At 40.0% G+C, this 25,305-nt stretch overlaps 1 protein-coding gene across 1 annotated transcript in view; it reads left to right on the top strand.

Annotated features, from left to right (window-relative positions):
- CCDC80 (coiled-coil domain containing 80) overlaps positions 1 to 25,305 on the top strand; it is an 88,757-nt gene that overhangs the window by 43,251 nt on the left and 20,201 nt on the right. The window contains exons 4-6 of the mRNA XM_075589461.1: positions 3,564 to 3,700; positions 4,646 to 4,797; positions 21,109 to 21,212. Coding sequence (XP_075445576.1) covers positions 3,564 to 3,700; positions 4,646 to 4,797; positions 21,109 to 21,212 — 393 coding nt within the window. The remainder of the gene's footprint in view (positions 1 to 3,563; positions 3,701 to 4,645; positions 4,798 to 21,108; positions 21,213 to 25,305) is intronic.

Here is a 25,305-nt window from a genome sequence, read left to right as displayed (position 1 = left end):
AGGCAGACCCCTCCCTTATTTTAAGTTAAGTGACTGTGTTTTAGAGTATTTAAGGCAGTCTATCTTGGCTGTGAGCCATATGGCTGTGTGTAACATCAAAAGTGTCACATATAAAGTGTATGTGGTGTTAATACTGGAGTTGAAATTGGAGGTGAATACTACAAGAAAATCTGGACTTTTCACCACAACAACAACAACTTTGCAACTGTGAGAACTTGACTTTCTAACTGCTGTGATTATTTGTACTCTTCCTATCCTCCAATAAGTGGTTTAGTCTCTCCTGCATTTCATTATGCCCTCCCTATTGCTTTTTCTATTTACTGTTTCCTGACTCCTTGTGAGCGTTTCTGTTCTCCCCAACTTCCCCACTCCCCTCCTATCCACATTTCTTCATCTCTGCTCCCCTCCACCTATGCATGTGCCCATACACTGCACCATTATGTACAGTATGCACCTCTTTCCCAACAACTTCTTTGCCCCTCAATAAAATGTGCCCCCACAAATCCTCTATTCCAACCCTCTAGCTACTATTTCCTGCTGATGGGGATATCTCTCCTAATCCTGGACCCAGCCATGTACACACCTGCTCCCGTCCATGCCTCCTTGCCACCTCTTCCCCTGCTAATAGTGTTAACTTACAGTATCTCATTTAATACTGACTAACCTTAAAACTCGCCTCACAAATCAGACATCCCAACAACTGGCACTCATGGCTATTGTCCCACCCACAGTCACTCCTACCACCCATTGTGATCAAGCATTGCCATCTACAGCACTTATTCCCTCACCTGCTGTCTCTATAAGTCTAGCATCATACCACATAGATTGTAAGCTCTTCGGGCAGGGATTTCCTTTCCTATTGTCTGATTTTGCTGCGCTTATTGTATTATTATAATTCCCTGTACTGTATACTTTGTGAAGCGCTGAGTACACTTTTGGTGCTATATAAAAAAAGACACACAATACAATAATAAACTTTTCTTACATATGATGCAACTGTGCTGCTCAAAATTTAGCAGTGCATCAAAACAAGTTTTTTTACGTTGATAAATACACCCCATTATGTTGAATAAAATTTGCTGCAGTGCTGGGGATGTCATTCAGCCACCAACAGAGAGTGGTTGAAGTTACCTCAAAAACAAAACAGAATTATGCCTGATTTAAAATTCATCTACATATATTACATGTTTTGGCAAAGCTCTTTGTACAGTATTTTCAAAGGATTTTAATAATATTTTGGCAGCAAAAATAGGAAAGGCGATAGGCTTCATAAAAAAGAAAGTGGAATTTGATGTCTGTAAATAAAAAAATGCTATGGTTATCTGGGATTGAAAATGAAAAACTGGTAGTATTTTTTACTCCTTTGTAGCACCACACCTTAAACAGTCTGTCTGGGTCAGTTTGGTTATCTCATCCACCATACAGTATGTCTATTCCAGAATACATACAGTATGAATCAGTGAGAACCCCAAATAGCACAGCAAACAATCTCCAGACACAATCATCTTTAAATTAAACTTCAAAACGGGTGCATACTAAAACTAGCTGGGCCCCAACAGCATCTAGGGAGAAAAGTTCAGAAAGTTAAACACATACTGTATGCATGTCCTGGAAGAGAAATACTGTAACTAATGTAGCACAACTTATTGTGAGATATTTACAAGGACACAGAAGACATTAGTTGAAGGTTGATTTTATGCAGATTACAAGTACAGATGTGTATGGGTTTGAAATGTTTTGGATCCAACATGACCATTGCCGAGGCCTTGAAACATTGTACTTCTGTTCAGCAAATCTGCGTAAAACCAATGCCTTCTATTTGTTTGTGTGTATCTCACTTAGGTGTTACCTAATATGTTTCACTTCAAGGTTATGTAAGGTCATAAGGTTTCTCAGGTGCATCTCAAATACTATAAGTAATATGGAACTTAGATTGATTGATGTTTTTCTGTTAGAGTAGAATCAATAAATTCATTATTATGCTCTATTACATAGTGCATATTCAAAGATCAAAAATGGAACGTTAAGTAATGTCTTCAGCAGAAACAGAAACTGCATACATTATAACGGCCATTAGTGATTGTTATACGCGTTGCCCCTAACAGTGCATATCCACAAAGGTCTGCAAATGTTAACACACGGATTTAACATTTTGTTAGTTACTGTAAGTCAAACGTAAAAGTGTCGTTACTCATCTAGACCCCGAAAAAGGGCTTTGGAGGGGTGAGAGGGAAATCTGGAAAATGTCCTCATTTAACTATGCAATTTCTAAAATAGTACTCTCTCCTCCTGAACAGAAAGGGTCCTTTTTCAGGCCCTGGATGGGAATAATGCTACTTTAACACATACTTAATGACTTAATATCACATTATTGGAAGCTAATGAAACTTTGCGCTATAATATTGTGACATTAAGCCTATGCTAATGAGATATATGATCTCCGTTGTTTGTGCATATAATTAGCTTTGTGGATATGCATTAATCTCATTGAAAATAATGTCCATTGCTGATTTATGTAACGCAGGGCTAGCTGGTAGTTTGACATGGCTCGGTGCTGTGGGAGAGCGCGGGACCTCTTACATCTCCTCCTGCTCCTCATCTCCGGCATCTCCTCCAGCTACATCGTGGCTTCATGTGACATCGCATTGTCATGGCGACTCATCACAAGGAGAAGATGCCGGAGCTTACGGAGGCCCCATGCTTTCCCCTGGCAATCAGTATAAAAGTTGGGGGGAACAGCGCAGGGCTTTTGTAAGCATGGGGCTTGGTGCAGTGGCAAGCCAGCCTTGATGTAAATGGTCATTATGAGCCCTGACTTAACAGAGATCTGTGGATCCGGCCCATAGTGTTCTATGTTTTGGTTACCACTGACAAGGCACAATACAACATGGATTTTCTGCTTGATAATGAAACTTTCCATGTGACAGATGATGTAGGAATATGTTCCTTACAGGGAATGATGCATTTATTACTGTTGGAATCTGATATACTGAAGGATATCTTAGAAACGAATAGTTAACTGAACGTTTAAGAGATAATGGTGAAAGGCAGGGTTGCCGACCTGTCTGAAGACATGAATGTGCTCAAAGGTAGTATCTTATTTGCTCAACAATATTTCTGAAATCTGTGTAGGTTTGTGTAAATGAATTGCCGATCCGTATGTTTCTTTCCATTACACTTTAAATATGTATATTGGCTCATTGTTACCAGGCAATTGTATACTACAGTACAAGATACCTTCTAGTGCCAGAAGACATTAGAGTCAACTCAAGTGAACAAGTCATCAGGTGTCTTCTAACTCCAGTGGAGTAGTACTAGTTAGTAAATATAGGCCATCATATCAAATTGCCTATTCCTGGACATGTACGTGTTGAGTTTATTGGCTGTGTATTTAACGTTTCTGCTACCTTTCAGTATTATTTTAGGCAGTATATTGCCTTTTACATTCCATTAGTGTTACAAAGAAAACACTGGAAGCATTTATTTTGTAATACCTTAATACTCTGGTTGTAAGAAACTATTACTTGATATGCTTTGGTAATAATTATCACTTTTTATTTAAGATAATGAAAAGCCAATGAAAGTCATTGGAGATGATGAGCTGCTGGACAAGGATCTCATAAGTGAATTGAGAAAAGAGTATGGCATGACTTATAATGATTTCTTTATGGTGCTAACAGACTTAGACATGAAGGTTAAGGTAAGGCATTTTCATTCTCTAAGCACAAAACTAAAAAGATATAAAAGCGAATGACTGCATTATATTCACCAGTGAGAAAATACATTTTAAAAAATTATTATTTTTGAGAAATAAATGATATAAGGAAATAGTTAATAAGGATTTTCTGCACAGACACCTGGTATACATTGTTCTTATATAGTATTCAATGTTAATAATGAGTGAATGGAACATTACATTTGTAGATCTATATAATTACAAAGTAGGTCTTAATATATTGGGCCAGATGTGCTCATTAGAGCCGAACTTTTAAGTAAGAGGGTAAAACTGGAAACAGCTGCTGATTGTGATATGGAAGATACTTGCAAGTGTGCGTGAAAGAAGGTAACATTCAGGAATCCTGCAGGCAGCAGCTGGAGCTTGGCTATAAGCTAACATGTACCCTGTCATACATGGCATACCTTCCTTCTAATAAAAGCCTTACTGTTTGAAATTCCTTAGACTGCAAAGATAAAAAAAAATCCCATTTGGTGGGTAATTTAGAATTCTTGTCAAAAGGCCAAACCTGCTGTTTTTTTGAAAGGTCCAGTCATCTAGTCCACATGGGACAGTATGGCACTGTATATGTTTTGATAGTGCTTAACAGAAACATTAAATAAGCTAATATAATATTTGATGTTGGGTTACATTCAACAGAGAGACAGAGATAAATGCAAGACTTCATATCTAAACAGGGAGGTTTTTTTATGTATAAGACAGAGTTTTTATAAAGGTGGGAGATCACATTTATTAACCATCTTCATATTTTTTCAAGCAGACTCAGTATGAATTAGCGTGGACCTATTCAATTCTTATGTGTTAGGTGGAGGGAAAGGGAAAGAACGTCTGTCTTTTTTTTTTTGTCTTATACAGTGAAAGGGAAAAAGTCTATGTTTACATGTAATATCTCGTTCTTTTTTGCCACAGCAATATTACGAAGTGCCCATCGTTATGAAATCTGTGTTTGACATAGTAGATACGTTCCAGTCACGAATCAAAGAAATGGAAAAGCAAAAACGGGAGGGCATAACATGCAAGAGAGAAGACAAGGCTAGGTCACTGGAAAATTTTCTATCAAGGTACATTTTTCATATAACTAAATAGGTGAATACTACATTGTATATACTGTACAGATGCACCCACCTTATTTCCCAGGAAAACATATTGGTAATGTAAGTTAAACATGTGACCACCCCTTTCCCCAATGCTGCAACTTTTATTGCATTGTCTCAAGTATTTTAAACTTGTACTGACTTTAAAGTAGTAGCAAAAAGCGGTGCACTGCTGACCGGTAGATAGTAAATACAGCCGAGCGCAATCATTGAAAATAGAAAAATGGAATGTGCAGTAGGAGTACACATAACAACGAACTCTGACATGTTTCGTTCCAGAGTGGAACTCTTTGACAAAGTTCTACACTGAAACGAAACGTGTCAGAGTTAGTATTTAATTTCTACCGGTCAGCAATGCACCGCTTTTTGCTACTATTTTACTTCCGGATAGCTGGAGGACGCTGCTTTGGACCCGATCTACGGCTGATACACTTACAAACAGGCAACAATACTGTGAGTACGTTCCTGCCATCAGGCATCGTAGTACTGTGTGGGACACCAGGGCTTGCGGGGGTTTGTGGTGCAGTAATTTGGATGTTTACCGGGGAATATACAGTACGGTGAGTTCACGGCATCTCCGGTTCCTCCTCCCGCTATATTCACCCCCCCCCATCCTGTTCTGTTAGTCCAAAACACACAAGGAGCCGATATGAACTGTATAAAATGTATTAACAGCCTGATCGGGATTATCTATACATGAAGATTATGCTACCTAAACCCTGTCTAATTCTAGAGCATCAGTTATGGGGGGTTAACCCCATTTTTTCACTTGTACTGACTTTAGGTTTCTCTACTTGTATGGAGAAGCTTGTAGGGACCTTGCCTATGCCAGGGAAAGAAACAAATAAAGTATACAGTATTTATTAATTTCCCTGCATGTATGGATGTTGGTACCACTAAAGCACGTTTTCTCTGCACATGCAACAAAGCCACTTGTGCAGATATCAATTAAAGTGCATACTAAGAGAAGAATTAAATAACAATGGATTTTTTTTTCCAGCTCGCACACTTTAACCCTTCATTGGTCCTATGACATACACTGTATATCATGGCTTCTTGCTAATATTCTAGGCAACATTTGCAAACAGAGAACAGGAATGGTGATCGTGAAAACTAAATTAAAGAGGTGGAAAATGTTAGCCCGGGGGTCATGCCCAACCAACTGGCACCCCACACAGCAAACATAGATGCATTTAAAGAAAGAATACCAGCGCAAAGAACATGTACCAAAAGTAAAAAGATTTATATTATCAATGAGATAACGAAAACACAAATAAGTGCCACAAAGAAACACTTAAAAACTTAGGCAATATAAAATTAGAACGATGCAGAGCTACCAGAGGCTCCTTATGTGTTGTAGGTGCAGCCGTTGAAAGGGCAACAAAATAGCAGTCCTATGATCAAGGCAATGCCGATAGGGAAAGCACCCGCTCTCAGCTCGTCAGTGCAGGCAGCTCACGTCTCAGCAGAAAGCAATTTAGATCAGCTAGTCCGCTTCACGTCTGGCTCCACTAAGTACCAGATAGGGAATGCACCCGCTCCCGGTTGTATATACTTCTTGATGCTTTTGAGCCATCTTCTTTACCTGCTGCATCTTTTCATGTTCAGAGCTACATACTCTCTTATTACACAGAGCACCTATCTGTGATAGTTAAACACAGTTGGTCTAGAGCACACCACACCACTCTTTTTTCTAAACATAGATGCATGCTACATGCATGCACCCTACATACATGTACACACCATACAATAAGGAAGCTCTGACACGTACATGTACAATAAACAAACACACCAGATATACATACCATATACATATGTACACACATCAGAAACACATAACACACACGATAACAGACGAAAAATACAAATTAGGTGCACGCAGCATGCATGAACAAACACTATATAAACACATGCACACCACATACTATACACAGAACATATATGCACAATATACATACAGATGCAACACAGTTTATTGCACCCAATGGTAATACATGTGATATATAAATATAAATATAGATATATACATATAGCAAATGGAAATATACCTGTATGCTCATTTGCATGTCTTAGACAGGTCTGCAACCCCGCCTTTCACCATTATCACCTAGCACACAGCGCTTCCACTACAGCAAGGGATTCAAATGAGGTGCAAATGAGCACACAGTGCCACCTTTTGCTTCAAAACCATTTAACATGGTTCCCTATAAGCTTAAGCTTGCTGCATTTCACAGCTTTGAGCACAGCCATGGTTAAGATGCATAGCCATTAACCCATGCATGTCATTTCCCAGAATCCCTTGCTGCAGCGGAAGTGCTTTGTGCTGGGTGATAATGGTGTAAGGTAAGGTTGCAGACCTGTCTAAGACATGCAAATGAGCATATAGTAATATTTCCATTTGCTATATGCTTTACTGTGGAGGGGTTTTGTCACTTTTTTTTCCATAACTTAACTAAGTGTGTATATATATATATATATATATATATATATATATATATATATATATATATATATATATATATATATATATATATATATATATATATATATATATATATACTATATATATATATATATATATATATATATATATATATATATATATATTTATATATATATATATATACACACTTAGTGTGTATCAGGGTCATCCCTTAAGGTTGGATGAAATTGAGATTTCACCAGGAACAAAGGAAAGGGTTCTTTACAGCAAGGGCAGTTAAAATGTGGAATTCATTACCCATGGAGACTATGATGGCAGATGCAATAGATATCTTCAAAAAAGAGTGAACATCTGCCTAGAAAGGAAAGGTATACAGGGATATACCAAATAAGTAAACATGAGAAGGATATTGATCCAGGGAGTAATCTGATTGCCAATATTTGCAGTCAGGAAGGAATTTATTTTTCCCCATATGAGATATCATTAGATGATATTTCACTGGGGTTTTTTGTTTGCCTTCCTCTAGATCAATATTCTGTAGGTACAAATACAGGTTAAAGTATCTGTAGTCTAAATTTAGTATAGGTTAAACTTGATGGACGTATATCTTTTTTCAACCTGATCTACTATATAACTATGTAACCACGCAAAAAAAATTTTTGGCTTATTTTGTTTCTCTGGATACTAAATACAAATTGCATTTCTTATGAGTCTCTGGATGGGGGAGTGAATGTCAATCAAGTGTTTTATTTACTCTAAGCACACCCTGTCCTTATCTCAGAGACAAAAAAAGATAAGAGGAGGGAGAGAGGAGGGCTGTTCATACTCTTGTTTAACACACAAAGACCTCAGACAAAAAAAGAGTGTAGCCAGAGGGAATCAAACTCATCCCATATCTTAGCTCAAGATGTTTAACTAATTTTGAAAATGATGTATAAACAGACATACAGAATGTGTCAGATTTTTGTTTTAAAAAAAAAAGGCATACATCACGCTGATGTAACTCATTAAACATATCACTGCCATTAGTACACTTCGGTCGTCCAAGGGATTACCTCAGTTTGTGCAGGTTTTTTTGTTTGCATATAGCAAAACCTTTTTTTGGAACAGGAGGGGAATCTTGTAAGGACTTTGTGGGAAGTCCTTAAAGCTTTTCTAAACAAGTAACTTTGACACGTGTATGTAAACAATTGCACAAAGTCTCTAAAGTTTACAGAGAAAGGAAAACAAATAATCTTTATTCATCTTTATTTATTTCCTCTGCTTGTTCAAACTTTAGGCAAAGTCTGTATATGTGTTTCTGTACACATAACAAAGCTGGGTTTTGCATAAGAGCCAAGTTTTAAAGTAACTGTTGCATTGTCCCACATTAGTGTCTCCATGATTTGTTCGCATCTTTCCTCACATATAAGTTTTACATATACAAAGTTTATTTTCTACAAAAAGGAAAAAACATACAGGTACATCTATCTGTATATAATATATATAGAAGATGTACAGTGGCACTTATGCTGGATGGTTAAACCATGCTTTTAAATCTTGAACAATTTAACCAGCTAAAGTGAAAAAGGTACTTGCCAACTTACAGTTGAGGCCAGCCTGGCAAGTAAGGCCTCAACCCATCAATATAAAATATATGGAACAGCGATGGCCATTATTCTCTGACAGTCGAATTGTTACAGGGCTGACAACATTCAGAAAGCAGGCATTTAAACCTCCATCTGGCTGCCTACAACTACCAGAATCCCTCCAGCACTGCAAGAACTGTAATACCAGTGTAGCCATGCAGCCCCTGGTTACTAAATTTCCCTGCCCTAGTACTGTCAGTAAGTGCTAGCAGTGCTAGGGTTAAGTCTCTTGCACATGGGCCTGCATGTGAGATGGCTAACCAGAGAGACAGGTGCAGGAGCCTGGCAGTGGGAGTCACATGTAAGGTGGTGGGCTGACAAGGACTGTGATGTCAGCTGGGCCTGCCCAGATATTGGGGGAGAGGGATTAACCCCTCCCCAGGTATAAAGGTTGAGGGGCCCTGTAACAGGGACTTATCACTGTTGGAGAAAACTTGCCTCTAATCCAGCAGTGTGCTGGTTAATTGCACACCAGCAATCATCCAGACTCCACCTGGCTGATTAGGACAGGTAGAAAAAGCCTGTTCTGAGAAACAGGAAGATTTCCTTAGCCCACAACTAAGGCTGACCAGAGGAACAGATGTCTTGAGCTGCAGAAGGACTTTATGCTGATAGCAAGACAAGGGGACCAGACCTCTACAGATGGACACAGACATTGCCATAGCACACAATGGTGCTGACCGAGGAGAGCAGAGGCCTTCCACTACAGCTACAAGAACAGATAAGAGACTTTCTTCTTGGACTGTCGAATATCTATATGTATATATGTTTGGGGGTGGTAACTGGCTTAGCTACCACCCAGTTAGAGAGGACTGGAGTAAAGGTGTAGGTATTCTCCAAAGCGGAGTAGGCCTTTATATTGTTTATTTTGAATGTTTTGCCATGTAAAAGGAACAGGCGCAATAAAGCCTCATTTTAGTTTCACCTTTAAACGGTCTCCATTGCGTACCTTTGCACACATCTCTTACAGACCTCTCCCTAGTGGTGGCTGTACTCTCCCCTCTGGGGGAAGAGAGTTCGAAGTGAGTCCTGTTCTGCCTTACCCCTTAATTTAATCTTGCAAAACAAGTGTGGCTTGGCACAAAAGCCATAGCCACACCCTTTTCTAGAAGTGTCTGGGACTCCTGGATTCACCAGGGGGAGGAGACACTGATTCTATTACCACTACGTGGGGTGTGGGTGCTGCCCAAGCCTGTAAAACAATGATGGACTTACCCATCTCCATGCCAGCCAGTGTGGAGGGTGCTTAGTCCTTCTTCCTCATGGAGCTGGAGCAAGCCCAGCAGCTCAACGAGGGTGCAACAGCCCAGCAGCTCAACGAGGGTGCAACAGCCCAGCAGCTCAACGAGGGTGCAACAGCACAGCAGAGTGACACGGGTGCATTATTCGCAGAGGTATCGGCCAGTACTTCAACCATTCCTGCTGCCAAGTTTGTCTCATCTGCTCCAGTGGGAATTCCTGTGATTGTTGGTGAGCAGCACTGATCCAAATCCATTCCTGCTGTGGCACAGGGAAATCAATAAGGCCCGAGCGCTGGTTGTGGAGAAAGCGGTGTCTGCGGAGCCAGTGCCTGATCCTCCATGTCTAAGGAGGATGTGGACGCACTGATCGCAGCAATCGGACGAGACCGCAGTAAGGTGACTATGAGACTGGGACATTCATGCTTCAGTTGTTATAGTTGTGAGCCAGGATACTCTGTTTGCTTCCGTGATGAAGGTGGCTACCTCTAGGGAGAAGCGGGACATTGCCGTGCTGGCCCAAACCAACGACTACCTCTACTACCACCCCGGTGCCCCTAAATGTTTTGCCAGGGTTAAGTGGGGAATTCAGGCCCTTTAAGCACTGATAAAGGGCTGGGAGGAAAGGGAAGGGGCCCAGAAATGTGTTATTGTTATGAAATGTTATAGAAATGTGAAATATTATTGTGAGTGCTGAGTATCTAATGATATGCTGCAGGGTATGAGGGGACTTTAGAATCTAATGATATGTTGAAGTGGTGGGATCCTATGTTCCAGGGAAATGTGCCACATATGGACTGGACAAGATTAGTGCTTATGCAGGGTAACAAAATAGATCACTGGTGAGAAGAGGTGAGTGGGTGTAATGTTTTCACTCTCTCATCTGGAGATTGAGTTGATCTACCTAAGTCAGGGACTGCACCAAAACAGCTATGGAGCTAAGTACAGGACAGGACAGAATTGAAAACCCTCCTGGCCTTGATTAGCAGACAAGGGATAAGGTTCCAGAGATGCAGGGGGCTAGGAATTAGTCACCAATAGTAGACCACTCTTGCAAGGGAGGGTGGTGTACCAGGTTACCCTGTGCAATGCAAGGCTTGAGGTGGACTAGAGGCTAAAGCATGCAGGGAACTCCTCGTCTGGTGGGGGAGAGGGTACGCGTAAGGCGGAATGCTGATTGTTCACACTAAAACCTGTCCTGATTGCTGCTATGTTTCTGGTTCTTCCTAGGGAAGGGACTGCTATCACAGTTATTGGTATATGTTTGTACCATGCTTATTGTCTTTTTCATTATATAAATGTTGATGGTATGGGGGATTTATATAGTGTGTCTCATCCGAGCGTTTGAGATTTTTCCAACAGCGGGTGAATGTAGCAATGCAGCCCCTGGCTACTAAATGTCCCTGCCCTAGTACTGTCAGTTCTAGTAAGTGCTTGCAGTACTAGGGTTAAGTCTCTTGCACAAGGGCCTGCATGTGAGATGGCTAACCAGAGAGACACTACGTAGCCAAGTGTAGGTTCAGGGGCCTGGCAGTGGGAGTCACATGTAAGGGGGTGGGCTGACTAGGCCTGTGATGTCAGCTGGGCCTGCCCAGATATTGAGGAGAGGGATTAACCCATACCCAGGTATAAAGGGTGAGCCCCACCTAGTGGTGGCTGTTCTCTCCCCTCTGGGGGAAGAGAGTTCTGAGTGAGACCTGTTCTGCCTTACCCCTTAGGGGTAATGAATTATGAGGAGAATGACTATGTATGCGGTAAGGATGTATCTGTGCTGTGAGACCCCGAATAAAAGACAAGTTGCATTGTTGCTGGTACTCCAGAGTGCCTCTTGCTAGACGTAAAGTTCCGGTAGGGATGAAGTTCAGCCCCTGGCAGAGCCCAGCAGGATGGAGCCGCTGCACCAACCTGAGGAAAAGACCCCTGCACCAGTAACATACAAATCTCCCTTGGAGGGGGGGGGGGTGGCGTTACACAAGCTTGTAAAGATGAAATGGAATAATAAATGAACAAATTGTCAGGCCCCAAAAGATCTGAACGTTGAACTGCAACTGCAATTCAAACACAGCAGCTCTAGCTGCAAGCTAGATCAGCTGTTGTCAGAAGTGTGCTTCTGAGCTCTACAGGGTTAACTGAACTGCCTGCTGTTGCTGCACTTGCTTGTAACAGCCTCTTGGACACACCCTTGAACTTCCTTTAAACGGTAACTATTTCCTGGTTTCCAGATCATGTGGTTCAGCTGTCTTTTTCCAGCCATGCTTTTGGTGTGTTCCTGATCTATGTGGCCTGCGGCTTTCTCTGACTAGCAGCTTGCCCAGACATCAGAAGCCCACCCTAACCAGCCTGCTCCCTGTCTTCAGCCTGCCCCTGATCATGGCTTGTCCTGGCCTTGTTTCTGCTTCCTACCTGCCCTGACCTCAGCCTGTTCCTGACTTCACCCTATTCTAGGCTTATCTTGCACAGCCGGACTCGGTTCTGATATGTTATGCTCTGGAGATCTGAGTTGACAGTGCTCACCCTCTTCTGACTCTGAATGTTCACACCGTCACACACAACCTGCTTCCTGATATAAAGGAAATTGCCATCTCATTATGGGAAATGTAATTGCAAAGATTGGTGCCCAGCAGAAGGAAAAAGCATCAATTGTTTATGGTAACAGAAATGAACGTGGAGACAGATTGGTATAATTTTTGCATAATGCGCACAACTTCTACATTATGTATTAATTCTTAAAGTTGAGTCTTGAAGTATTGCCTGAAGACAAGAGAAGAAGAACTCTCAAAAGATTGTCTTGAAATATCAATTGTTAGTCCAAATAAAAAAGTTAGCACCTAATACTGAAGTACTAATTAATTCTGCACTAGATTAATAATCGAACTGGATTAACACGGCTAATTCTATTTAATTAAAGAAAAATCCAAATAGAAATTGAACGTGGAATAGACCCAATGAAATAGACTATATACTAACTAACAAGAAATGCATGATTGAAGACTTCATCGTCCTTATCCGTTTTGATCACAGATAGTTTTGTTACTCAGCGGCAACGGATCCTCAACTTTGCCCAGCCTACAGAACAGGAAAGGGAATCCCCAGCTGGGGAAAAGCACCAAGCACTGCTGTAGTGGAGATGCCAAATGAAAAGCTGAGGCTGCTGGGTCACTAAAAATGATTATTTATTTGTTGCTGAACATATACAAAAAAATAGCGGGCACCTCGCGGAGGCGCACTCTGACGCATTTCGTATCTCTCGGGTACTTTGTCAAAGAGAACAAGCTGGATTTTGCAGTGCATACAATATAAGGGAGCATATCCAAGTGTTACAAGAAGTGATTTCCTTAAGTAATGAATATGATCTACCACCCATTTTAGGATTCATAGATTAAAAAAAAGCATTTGATTCTGTCTACTCCTCAGTTGATTTAAATACATTAAAGCTGCAGTTCAGGCTCCCGTTTTTTTTTTTTTTTTAGTTTTTTTTTCAACTTCAATAGTTTCATGTGTGCAATCTCTACTTACCTAAAAAAAACTGCATAGCTGCCGGTCAATTCGTTCTCCGTTTATTGATCGGCAAAGTTTGGCGACATCTTTAAATATGGGGAATGTAAAGCGTTGCTATAGGAACAAGCAAATTGGTCCTTCAAAGTTGTTGTTTTTTAAACAGAAAATGCTAAAAGTATTTTTTCTGACTACAGAACTGATTTATTAAAAAAAACACACATGCAGGATATTGCATGAACTGCAGCTTTAAGAAGACAAAGGGTTAACGATATTATAAAGAACACTTACAAATCATTAGATGAAGATGATATTAGGCTGGATTCCAAGAGATTTTAAATGACCGAGAAAGCAACCAAAATTAAGATTGAAAGATGAAATTAGGAAATTTCTTGGAGCAGCATGGAGAAGAGAGGCTTGTAACTACTAGAAGGTCATTGGGGAGGCCTTCACCCAGAAGTGGATTAACAAGGGCTGAAGATGTGTGTGTATATGCTGTATGTATATCTCTCTTGATAGATAGGCAGACAGACACAGACAGACTAGGAGTAAATACATAAATAATAAATAAGTAAATCCCTATATGTTGAATTATTGTCTGAAATGTTCTATAGCCAATAAACAATATAGAGGCATGTCAGCTTTGTCAGAGGCAAAACAATATCCAGTGTTTCAGTACAGATTAAAAGCCATTAATAACCATGTCATATCTAGATAATTAACGCCATGAACCTTTACAACAGATTTTTTCTATTATTGAAAAGAATACACTCTAATTACAGTCCTTATTTAAACCATTTCTGCACTAATTGCATTTCCTTTTCAAAAGTGCCTTACTGCTTAACGTTTAACGATTGCAATAGAAAAAAATCGTTTTTTTCTCTCATTTCGTTCTGCTTCTTGTGAACATACCAAACCACCCAGTTTGGCAATGGCAATTTTGGAGCTACTAAAATAAGTCCCTAAGTATCTATGGTACTCGGATATTGAGTACAGTGTCCACATGTATAACTTTATTGAATAAATCCTTTGATTTTCTATAAGTAAACCTCAATAATCGTGTAATCATTTGTTTTGTAACTTGCGCTCTGCTCATAACTGCCTGTTGGGAGAAACAAAAGTTATACCTGGATGGAATATAGTAGATGGAGATAGGTTGGGTACTAGTGACGCTGAATATTGGACAAGCTACTCTACATGTATTGCGTAATATAAACTGTACACATTCATTAATTTAGTTACAAAAGTTAACTTTGCCTGTATTCACCATTTGCAAATATCTGATTTAGGGATACAATTTCAAACCAAAGTTTTTAGTGAGTTTTGAGAGCATTTTCTGGGTTTTTTGCTTGGAGTTTTGCAAATTTTTGCTATTTTGCACAAGACTTCTGGCAAGACCTGCTAATACCGTGAATGTTTGTTGATGTTGAAAAAAGCGAATGTTGTTTAAAAAAAATGTGCACAGACTTTTTCCTTTCACACAAATTTCTTTTAACATTGGAATGAACTGAAACAACATCACACATCTTTACTGACCGTAACAGCACATTAACATATAACAAGTACAAATAATTAAATATTTGAATATTGTTAACAGTTTAGCTATTTTTTGGCAGTGCATTGTGAGTACAGCAGTGGAAATTATTCTACAAACCTACAGTATATATAAAAAGCAGACACATTTAACAAGTTTGCCATTCAAGAGGTTGGCAACAAGGGTTCCTGCCTTTTCTAGTTTGTATGTAACAAAATCGCGTAATGCACAGTTTTGTTTACTGAGTAAATATAAGGTAGTCACTAGTAATTAGATTTTAAGTAACCTAATCCCACTACTATGTTACATTAAGTAGGCAGGTACTGTGCACTTTCCATGTGCATGCCAAGTAACAACAGTGAATTAAACCATTCTCTCTTGATGTTACTTGCTACATTTCTATATACCATATGTTGAATCCCAGCACCAAGCTGTTAACTAATACATGCCTCTAAAGTTTCCATCAATGATAGGTGACCTAAGATACATTACATTTTCATCAACCTGATCATATCAGCACAGAGCTAGAAGTCTTTTACCAGGAGATCCGAAGTCTCAGCACAGAGGTGTGTAAATGGAAGGATGACTACAGACAGGCCCTGAATGTTATAGAGACTGTAAAAAGAGAGAACATTAGCCTGACAGAGGAAGTTTCATATCTGACTGGCAGTTCATATGTGGTAATTTAGTAGATATTACATTAATGCAATTTCCTAAATAAAGACATAATTTCAATACACATTTGTCAATTTGTCAACTCATCATTATCACTTCACATTAACACACATATCTTTAGCCTTGGTAAATCCATCGATTTTGTATTCACAAAATGTACAATGTAAGTCAATTACAATTGGTTAGCAAAGAAAGGTGGGTAGCGACGTTGGTCCTTTGTTTCCATGTAGTAACAGGAATGGGACAAGACAGTGTACAGTATGTGTCAAAATATCTATCTATATACTGTATACAAAACAGGTGGTAAATGAAATGCAGGTATAGAACCTGAAAGGTAGGAGGGGTGGTGAGGGAAGGGGCGGGCTGATATCACTGATAAGGTGGGGGTGGGGGAGAAACAGTCCCTGATGGGGAAGGATATCTGTGCAGGAAGATGTTGCCCCCCTCATCTTCCTGCACAGATATCCTTCCCCGTCAGGGACTGTTTCTACCCTTATCAGTGATATCACCCCCCCCCCTTCCCTCACCACCCCTCCTACCTTTCAGGTTCTATACCTGCATTTCATTTACCACCTGTTTTTTACCACCAGGCTGTGCTGAAAGCTGTGTAATGCAGCGAGCATAAGCTTATAAGTGTTCCAGCTGGCTTCTCCATAAATACTGGATACAATGGTTAAAGGTGACGCGCTCGAGACACACACACCTCTCACTGCTCCATGCTGTTTCCTCCTCTCATTGGACCCACCCCCAGGCTCTTGACTCCTCCTGATTGGCTGCATTACCCAGCAGCAGGCAATCCAAATGGAGGAAGCTGCCCAGCCCCTTAGCAACAGCCCTGCTCTCTCCCTGCTCTGGGAAATCCCACGGCCCACCCAAGCCAGTCAGATCACTATGTCCAGTAGTCCCTCTAATTTTTAATTGATAGAGTGTACAAATACAGGACAGTCCAGTTCAATACTGGACACCTGGCAACCCTAGCCCATGTAAAAATGATTTTGAGGCATAAGGTGACACTGTGTGCTCATTTGCATGTTATTTCCCAGAATCCCTTGCTGCAGTGGAAGCGCTGTATGCTAGGTGATAAGGGCAAAAAGCAGGGTTGCAGACCTGTCTAAGACATGTGAATGTGCTCACAGGTGCTATTTGTATTTGCTATTGGCTTTACGGTGGAGGGTTTTTCATCACCTTTTTCACCCACCATAACTTATCTAACTATATATAAACAGATATTTTTATGCATACACTGTCTTGTCCCATTCCACTCCCCCCTCACGTACCCTGACTGCCTAGGCCGTCTTTGCATTTCATTAGAGAGAAGCCTTTTATATGTCTCTGCTGTTAATTTTCACACTAGTCTACCTGTTTATACTTTATCTTATTTCCCACTTCCTCTCAACAGCCATTGCAACCGGATATCCATCTTACAAACACTGTACAGGCATACCCCGCATTAACGTACGCAATGGGACCAGAGCATGTATGTAAAGCGAAAATGTACTTAAAGTGAAGCACTACCTTTTTCCCACTTATCACTGTACTGCAATCGTCATATACGCGCATAACTGATGTAAATAATGCATGTGTAACAGGCTCTATAGCCTCCCCGCTTGCGCACAGCTTCGGTACAGGTAGGGAGCCGGTATTGCTGTTCAGGACGTGCTGACAGGCGCATGCGTGAGCTGACATTTGTCTATTGGGCGATATGTACTTACTCGCGAGTGTACTTAAAGTGAGTGTACTTAAACCGGGGTATGCCTGTATATAATAATTTTGTTTATGTATTTCTGCCATACCCGATGAAGCAGAAAGGTTCGAATCTTATAACAGATCAACTACTTGTTGATCCAATTAAAGGCATCGTACCACCTATTCCCTCTCCCTCCTTTGTTACTACTTACAAGTGTTTAGTAAATATAGCCCTTCAGATATTAAAAAAATGGTAGCTATGTAAGGTATGGGAATTACGGTCTAGGACGACTTGCCGCAGCCAACTCGCCATGCAACCAACTCGCTGCTGCCAATCAGCTGCTGAGCGCATCGTGCCACAATCCGTCTCGCTGCAAAGATAACCCGCAAACCTTACCCCTTACCCCAAAAGCCCCTAACATTAAAACCTTTCCCTAGCCCGTTAACCCCTTACCCTAACCTTAAACCCTAAAGCTAACGATAATCTTCAATACTAAAAGGGAGATATGTGATAAGAAGAAATATCACAATTCACCACAAAGAGTTGTGTCGTTGGTGCACACCAAAAATTATGACAACTTTTAATGATCAAAATGAAAATAAATAGCAATATAATACGACACTGTGTTATAGTGCAGGGAACCAAAAAATAAAGGTGGCTGAACAAGTTAAAAGCAGGAAAATGGCAAGGTGTGTTGTGTCGCTTTAAAGGGTTAAATACTAGCAGGCAGGACTTAGTGTGTTTGTCAGTTAAGGGGTTAATACCTCCTATATTGCCTCAGTTTAACAGAGGGGGGACAATGCAAATATTAACACACCCTGTAGGATTAGCACCCAGCACAAGTCTCAATCTATCTGATAGGTTAGATAGAAATAAAATGTTGAACAATAAAAAATAAATAAAAGACTTGCGCAATGCATTCCGTAGAAATGAGACATTGTTGTCTAGAGCTCAAAAGACAATCAGGATTATAATGTACCTGTATTATTACAGGAAATGTATAACAAGACATTGTGCAGAGCAGCGCATTTAGATGTAACAATGTGTTTTGAGGTTGACAGATGGCTATGTCAGTAAAAAAAATAAAAGAAAGGCAAAGGCATAAATTGTGATAAACCTCCTAGACACATTCTGCTGATCTAAACACGTGTAAACATCATGCTATAAATCATCGAAAACACAATTAATAGGAATAACACAATTAATAAGAATAATAGAAAACTAGAATAAGACAGCCGCAAGAACTACTGGTGCTTTAGCTACATACAGTATTAACTGTAGGAGGACAAGTGGCATTATACAGTACCTGCTGCATTTAGTTTTAGTAATGAATAGTGAATTCACTTTCACAGACCAGCACATTGTTACAGTCCAATAGTGAATGGAGTATTAAACTTTCTCTGTATGGCAGAACACTTCACTTTCATGACTCATGAAAGGGGTCCGTTGTGTAGGTCCTGCTGGAGAACTCCACAGGTTGCAATAACGTTGATTACATCTGTATGTACATCAAAAATGGTGAAATAAATCTGAATCGTTTTATAACAACTTAAATTAATGTTGGTTTAGTAGAGCTTAGTGAATTTTGGCCGCTTTGGTAATTATTTTTTTTTTTTTTAAATACCCAGAAATTAGAAAAAGTCATGAATAAAACAATGTGACTAAAACAGGATATTAATGAGTAATAGCTGAGAAATCTACCTTTGTTCCAATATGCATTTCCTCTGCACTGCCAATAACTACTGTCTCAGTTTGTCTCCAAGATTACGCAGATTGAAAATTCATTCCATTCTGGTTTCCAGTTTCTACCACTCCCTGTTTTTGTTTTCAGTGTAGTTTTTAAAGCAGCAATAACCCCCCAAAAAACAACCTTATATGAACGATGGTGTCTCCTGGAGCTAAACGGTGGCACTTAAAGCTCCAGGGACCAGAGATGGGCGAATTTTGGGGGCGAATTTGGATCGGATTGTGGATTGGCCGGTTTTCAGCAGATCAATCTCAAAAAGGGCGATTTGCATTTTGTAGATTTTTTATTATTATTATCAATAAACTATGCAGATTCCACAACCCGTGGATGGATTTGTAAAATCCAAACCGCGGATTCTTAAGAATCCCCCTACGGATTGCTGAATCCGAGGATTGGATTCTATAACTCTGCCCACGAGTTATGTCCAATGGCGTTTTTTTATGAATCCGCATGGATTAAAACCGACCAAATCGGTTTGCGGATTTTACACCACAAAACGTATTTTGGGGGGAAAATGCGAAAAATATTCGGGAAACGGATTTGGGCGGATGCACCCATCTCTACCAGGGCCCCCGCCAATGCTGAGATAAACATATTTTTAGTTTTGACAATACTTGCAAGGAAAAATAAAGATTGCTGCTGGTTCACCAAATAAAAAGCAGCAATGTCATCTCAGGATGATGTCACGGCTTTCTATTGGCTGTAAGAGTGAGGCTGACCACAATGGAAATATTGTTTCTTCCAGACAAGCATAACTTCAGAGTTGTGTAAAGCTAATAAATCATTCCATACACAGTTTTCTCTGTGTATCAACTAATAATATAAAACAGAAAGAACTTAATTTTTCAATTTGTATGCTCTTTTCATAAGAGTCCAAATGAGGTCTATGTATTCCTAAAGATCTTGTACCATGTCCTGTCTTGAATTGCGATCAGAAATCTTCCTGATTAAATTAATAACAGACATTGAGATAATTGTGTAATTAAACAGAACTTTCTTGCTGGCATCCTAGCTTGTTGTCACTAAGAAATCTTTGCTATCATAGTGCATGACACTGCCTATGTTTTAATGATAAAACTTAGTACACTACATACTGCAGTTGTCATAACAGCATCTAGCTCAGCAGTTCTTCACATATTGGAAATGTTAAGGCTTTAAAAACAACTAAGTTGGCATTACCAGGTGGCACATGAGATGGAAACTTTACAGATAGCACTGTATAGGAAATACCATTTCAATAACATCTCTGTCATTATGTGTTCATAAAATAATGTTAAACTGTGCTATAATCCACAAATGTTCCTTTTTGTTTAAGGATAATTACATTGGTAAAGTAGTAATGCAGGAATCAGTTTTTTGGAATTTTAATTCTTTGGATAGGATTTAGAGAGTTTTTAACAATCATACTGGGACCAATTTCCCAGTGTGTCATAAAACTCATGTCTGTTACTTCAATAAATTCAAGATAGTTTCCAATATTCAGACAAAATTAATCACGTTTCTCTACTGATGCTATTACAGAACGAATGTTGATATTGCACATGCACTTTAAATAATCATTCAAACACCGAGGCAAGGTTTCCATTGTTATCATCTAGGGTGGAAGTGGTTATAACATGCAAATGCATTTTTCTCTGGAATAAAATGTTTATAGGATCAATTGGCCTTCACCTGTACACACAAATCAATTTGTATTACACTCAGAGAATAACACAGCCTTGTAAATGTTGTTTAAAAGAAAATAACACAAAAAAAAAAAAAAAACATTATCTTGTGTGTTGCTGCATTTTTGGATCATTCAAGGCAACACTGACATTTACTTTGTTTGAAGGTTCCGTTGGAGAAGAAGGTTATTTATTATCTCAGCCCCCAGTGATGAAGAGTGGGCCTATCAGCAGCAGGTCTATGCACTAAATGGACAAGCTTGTAATATGGGTAAGTTTCTATTTGTTGTCACTTTTAGTTCCTCACTCAAATGCACGACAGCGTGATTTAGTTACATGATTAATGAAAGTTCCATATTGAATGTGGTTCATGCAACCACTCAAGCACTTGCATCAAATGTTGATCCTTCAACTAAAGATATATCCATATCTCTGAAAATAATGCCTGGTGAGGGTATTTTCCTTATTAACCTTCTTCTATGGTAACATGGATTTGACACCCAGCAACACCCATGAAATTTAGCAAGGAAAAAGGGAAACTCTTTTTTTTTTTAAAGCCTTTTTTCTTTTATGCAACTAGTGTATGTTTTGGACCATTATTACCCTAATTTTCAGCTACAAAAGTCAGTAATTACTTGCAGATAAATTGCTTTTCTCTGAAAATCCTTTTGATAAACAGTGCACTGAAGAGATGATGATTTCAAGCCGAAATAATAATTATATTATATTTTCTATATACATATATATGTAACGGTGTTTTCCCTGGGCTCTTATGATCCTGACCCATATGTAGAAAATCCTCCAATTACATGTCTGTGTGATGTGTAGGGTTGCCCCCCTAGCATACTTGCCGTTCTCCGTTTTTTGTGTATATTCCTTGTGTTTCATGTTTTTTTCCCCTTTTCCTTTTCCCTCCCCCCCCACCCCTCACTTTGTGACATGCCCATTTGGGATACTGGTTTCTGCAAACACATTTGATTTATTTCTGGTTTGTTTTATTATTAAATGTTTATTCTGCATTACAACTGTTTTCATCATTTAGCTATTAGACAGTGAGTGCTGGTACTTACGTAGATTTGTTAGTACTATACAGGGGAATAAGGGTCCCCTTTGGTTCCGTGCACCCTGCAATTGCATTAATTTAACATCATCAGAGTGCTGTCTATTGTCCCCCTTTTACCCACAGATTGTATTGATGCTCGTATTGAATAGGAAAAAAATATATTTTTTTTTTTCAAAAACGAGCTTGAACTGCAGATTTAAGAACTTGGTATGTTTCATGTCTGCTGAGTTGCAAGAGTTTGGAATCAAAGGTTAGTTAAATAGTTAGTAAGACAATACAGTAGAGATTGCTTTTTAAAGATGAGGGACATAGTTATTCCTATAGTTACTTAGTGACAGAACAAAGAGGGTTGTTCAAATCAAAGTAAATATTGCAAAATGAAGGAACAGTGTTCTAATATTGATGATAGACTAAGAAGATTGGTCTGGCAGTGAGAAAAACAGGGATTGCTAAAATGTATAATGAGTGTATTTGGAATTATGGAATTCAGAATAATTTCACAGCACCAAGCTAAGAACACCAAGCTAAGGATTCTCCACTCAATAACTAAATTCTATATGCGAGCCTGAAAACCTGATATAACAGACTGAAATTATGCTGTAAAATATGTTTTCTACCGACTCTGAATAAATTGAGAAAAGAACCGGACTGTGGACTATTTGATATACATTGAAAGTTGGGACATTTATTTGCACCCATCTAATGAGCTAATCTCTGATCTTTTACAGTGCTAAGGATTTATTTCCCCACAGAATCTATTTCATATTCTTTTTACAGCAAATTAAAATACCAGGTCTGGAACCTTGCCTTTCCTCATTATCTCTTAGCATACAATGCTTCACTTGCAGTCAGGGATTCTGGGTAATGACACGCAAATGAGCACTCACGGTGTGTCATATTCTTTTTAGAAACCTTTCTTAGTGCCCTTAGTGCCCTCTTGCACTATGGGTTGTGATTTTACAAATAAATTAACCAACAAATAAGTAATAGAACCTAAATAAACATGATAGTCTAATATGAATCAGTACAAAATTCTAACAGCTGCACAGTAAACGTATAGTTTTATTGAGCCAACATGAAAATTCTTCATAAATTTAGCAGTACTTGACATTTATTTATGATATGTTATTGTGCTAAAGAACCACTGAATGTGGAAGTTTAGAACTCCCTTTTCCAATTAAGTTAATTATTCTTTTATTTATACTGTATGAGTTTACAGTAACATACTGATTGGCACATTAATTACAAGTAGTTAGTGGCATTTATAGATAGCACAACCTGCAACAAATCTAATATGATTTACAATAATAAGCAGCACATGTACAAATGTAACCTTTACTTCCTTCATGCCTGGAAGGCATCATTGGTATACAGCAAGTCAATTCTCACTAAGTAGATATTTAGCCAAACTGATATTTAGGAATAAGTGGGAAGAATAAATGTAAGATAACCTCTGGTGTGAATCCATAAACAAATAATACTAAGTAAATGTAGTGAACATAATGCAAACGAAAAATCAAGAATTTCAAAACATTACTGACTTTATGTATCAAGCCAAAAGTGGTAACATTTTGGGCAATTATGCCTTATGTATCACTGAAGAATATTCTATTGCGTTCAAAGGGATTTTTCTTTGATAAATTTGGACCAATTTATTTGCTCCAGAATAGTACCACGTTCGTCTTGATGCACAGACCCCTTTGCTGTCAGTAAAGTAGAGAGGTAAAAAAACGAAAAGACGCAACATCCCATTTTTTTAAACACATTTTAGCTTCTAAGGTGAATCCATTTCTAAAAATGGAGGCTTACGTTTTAAGATATATTGAGTATGGTTTGCGCCCAGCTGCAACACTGGGGTAAAACTGGAGCAAGAAAAGCTACACCCAGGGTTGCCACCTTCGACTGACGGTCAACCCGGAGATTTTTTTTTTTTAAATGACACTGTGTTGCCATGACAACGGGATGCTATGTAACGTCACGCGGCGTCAAGTCGCCATGACAACGTGGCACCGCATGACGTCGTGACATCATGTGGCGTCTCATTGTCATGGCAACGAGCCTCACGTGATGCTGTTACGTCACGTGACGTTCCCGTTGGCATGGCAACGCAGCGCCATTTGACGCCGCGCAGCCATATTGAGAGTAGTTGCAGGGGGAGATGGAGGGAAAATGCTATTGCTGGCACTATTGCTGCGTTAATGGTATATGGAATTATACCTTACGTCATTTCTATTATTTATAACTAACGCTGATGACAATTGTTGCAAACAGAGTCGTCACTGATCAATATTAATTTATTACAATGTTTACCTCAGTTAACTTTACTTGAGTTAATTTAACAAAGACAAGGTTACCTCATTGCTATCAAAAGGGAGGAACTGAAGCAGCTTTACTGTAAAGAGAGAGGGGGAGAAGAGAGAGAGAGGGGGGGAGGAGAAGAGAGAGAGAGAGGGGGGAGGAGAAGAGAGAGAGAGAGGGGGGGAGGAGAAGAGAGAGAGAGAGAGGGGGAGGAGAAGAGAGAGAGAGGGGGGAGAAGAGAGAGAGAGAGAGAGAGGGAGGAGAAGAGAGAGAGAGGGAGGAGAAGAGAGAGAGAGAGAGAGAGGGAGGAGAAGAGAGAGAGAGAGGAGAAGAGAGAGAGAGGGAGGAGAAGAGAGAGAGAGAGAGAGAGAGAGAGAGAGAGAGAGAGAGAGAGAGAGGAGGAGGAGGAGAAGAGAGAGAGAGAGAGAGAGAGGGGGGAGGAGAAGAGAGAGAGAGAGAGGGGGGAGGAGAAGAGAGAGAGGGGGGGGGAGAAGAGAGAGAGAGGGGGGAGAAGAGAGAGAGGGGGGAGAAAAGAGAGAGGGGGAGAAGAGAGAGAGGGGGAGATGAAGAGAGAGAGAGAGGGGGAGGAGGAGAGAGAGGGGGAGGAGAAGAGAGAGGGGAGAAGAGAGAGAGAGGGGAGAAGGGAGAGGGGGGGAGAAGGGAGAGGGGGGGGAGAAGGGAGAGGGGGGGAGAAGGGAGAGGGGGGGAGAAGGGAGAGGGGGGGGAGAAGGGAGAGGGGGGGGAGAAGGGAGAGGGGGGGGGAGAAGGGAGAGGAGGGGGGGAGAAGGGAGAGGGGGGGAAAAGGGAGAGGGGGGGAAAGGGAGAGGGGGGGAAAGGGAGAGGGGGGGGAAAAGGGAGAGGGGGGGGAAAGGGAGAGGGGGGGAAGAAGGGAGAGGGGGGGAAGAAGGGAGAGGGGGGGGAGAAGGGAGAGGGGGGGGAGAAGGGAGAGGGGGGGGAGAAGGGAGAGGGGGGGGAGAAGGGAGATGGGGGGAGAAGGGAGAGG

This window comes from Ascaphus truei, chromosome 3 (genome assembly GCF_040206685.1).
Source record: "Ascaphus truei isolate aAscTru1 chromosome 3, aAscTru1.hap1, whole genome shotgun sequence".
NCBI classification, from domain to species: Eukaryota; Metazoa; Chordata; class Amphibia; order Anura; family Ascaphidae; genus Ascaphus; species Ascaphus truei.
This window is presented reverse-complemented; position numbering and strand designations above follow the sequence as displayed.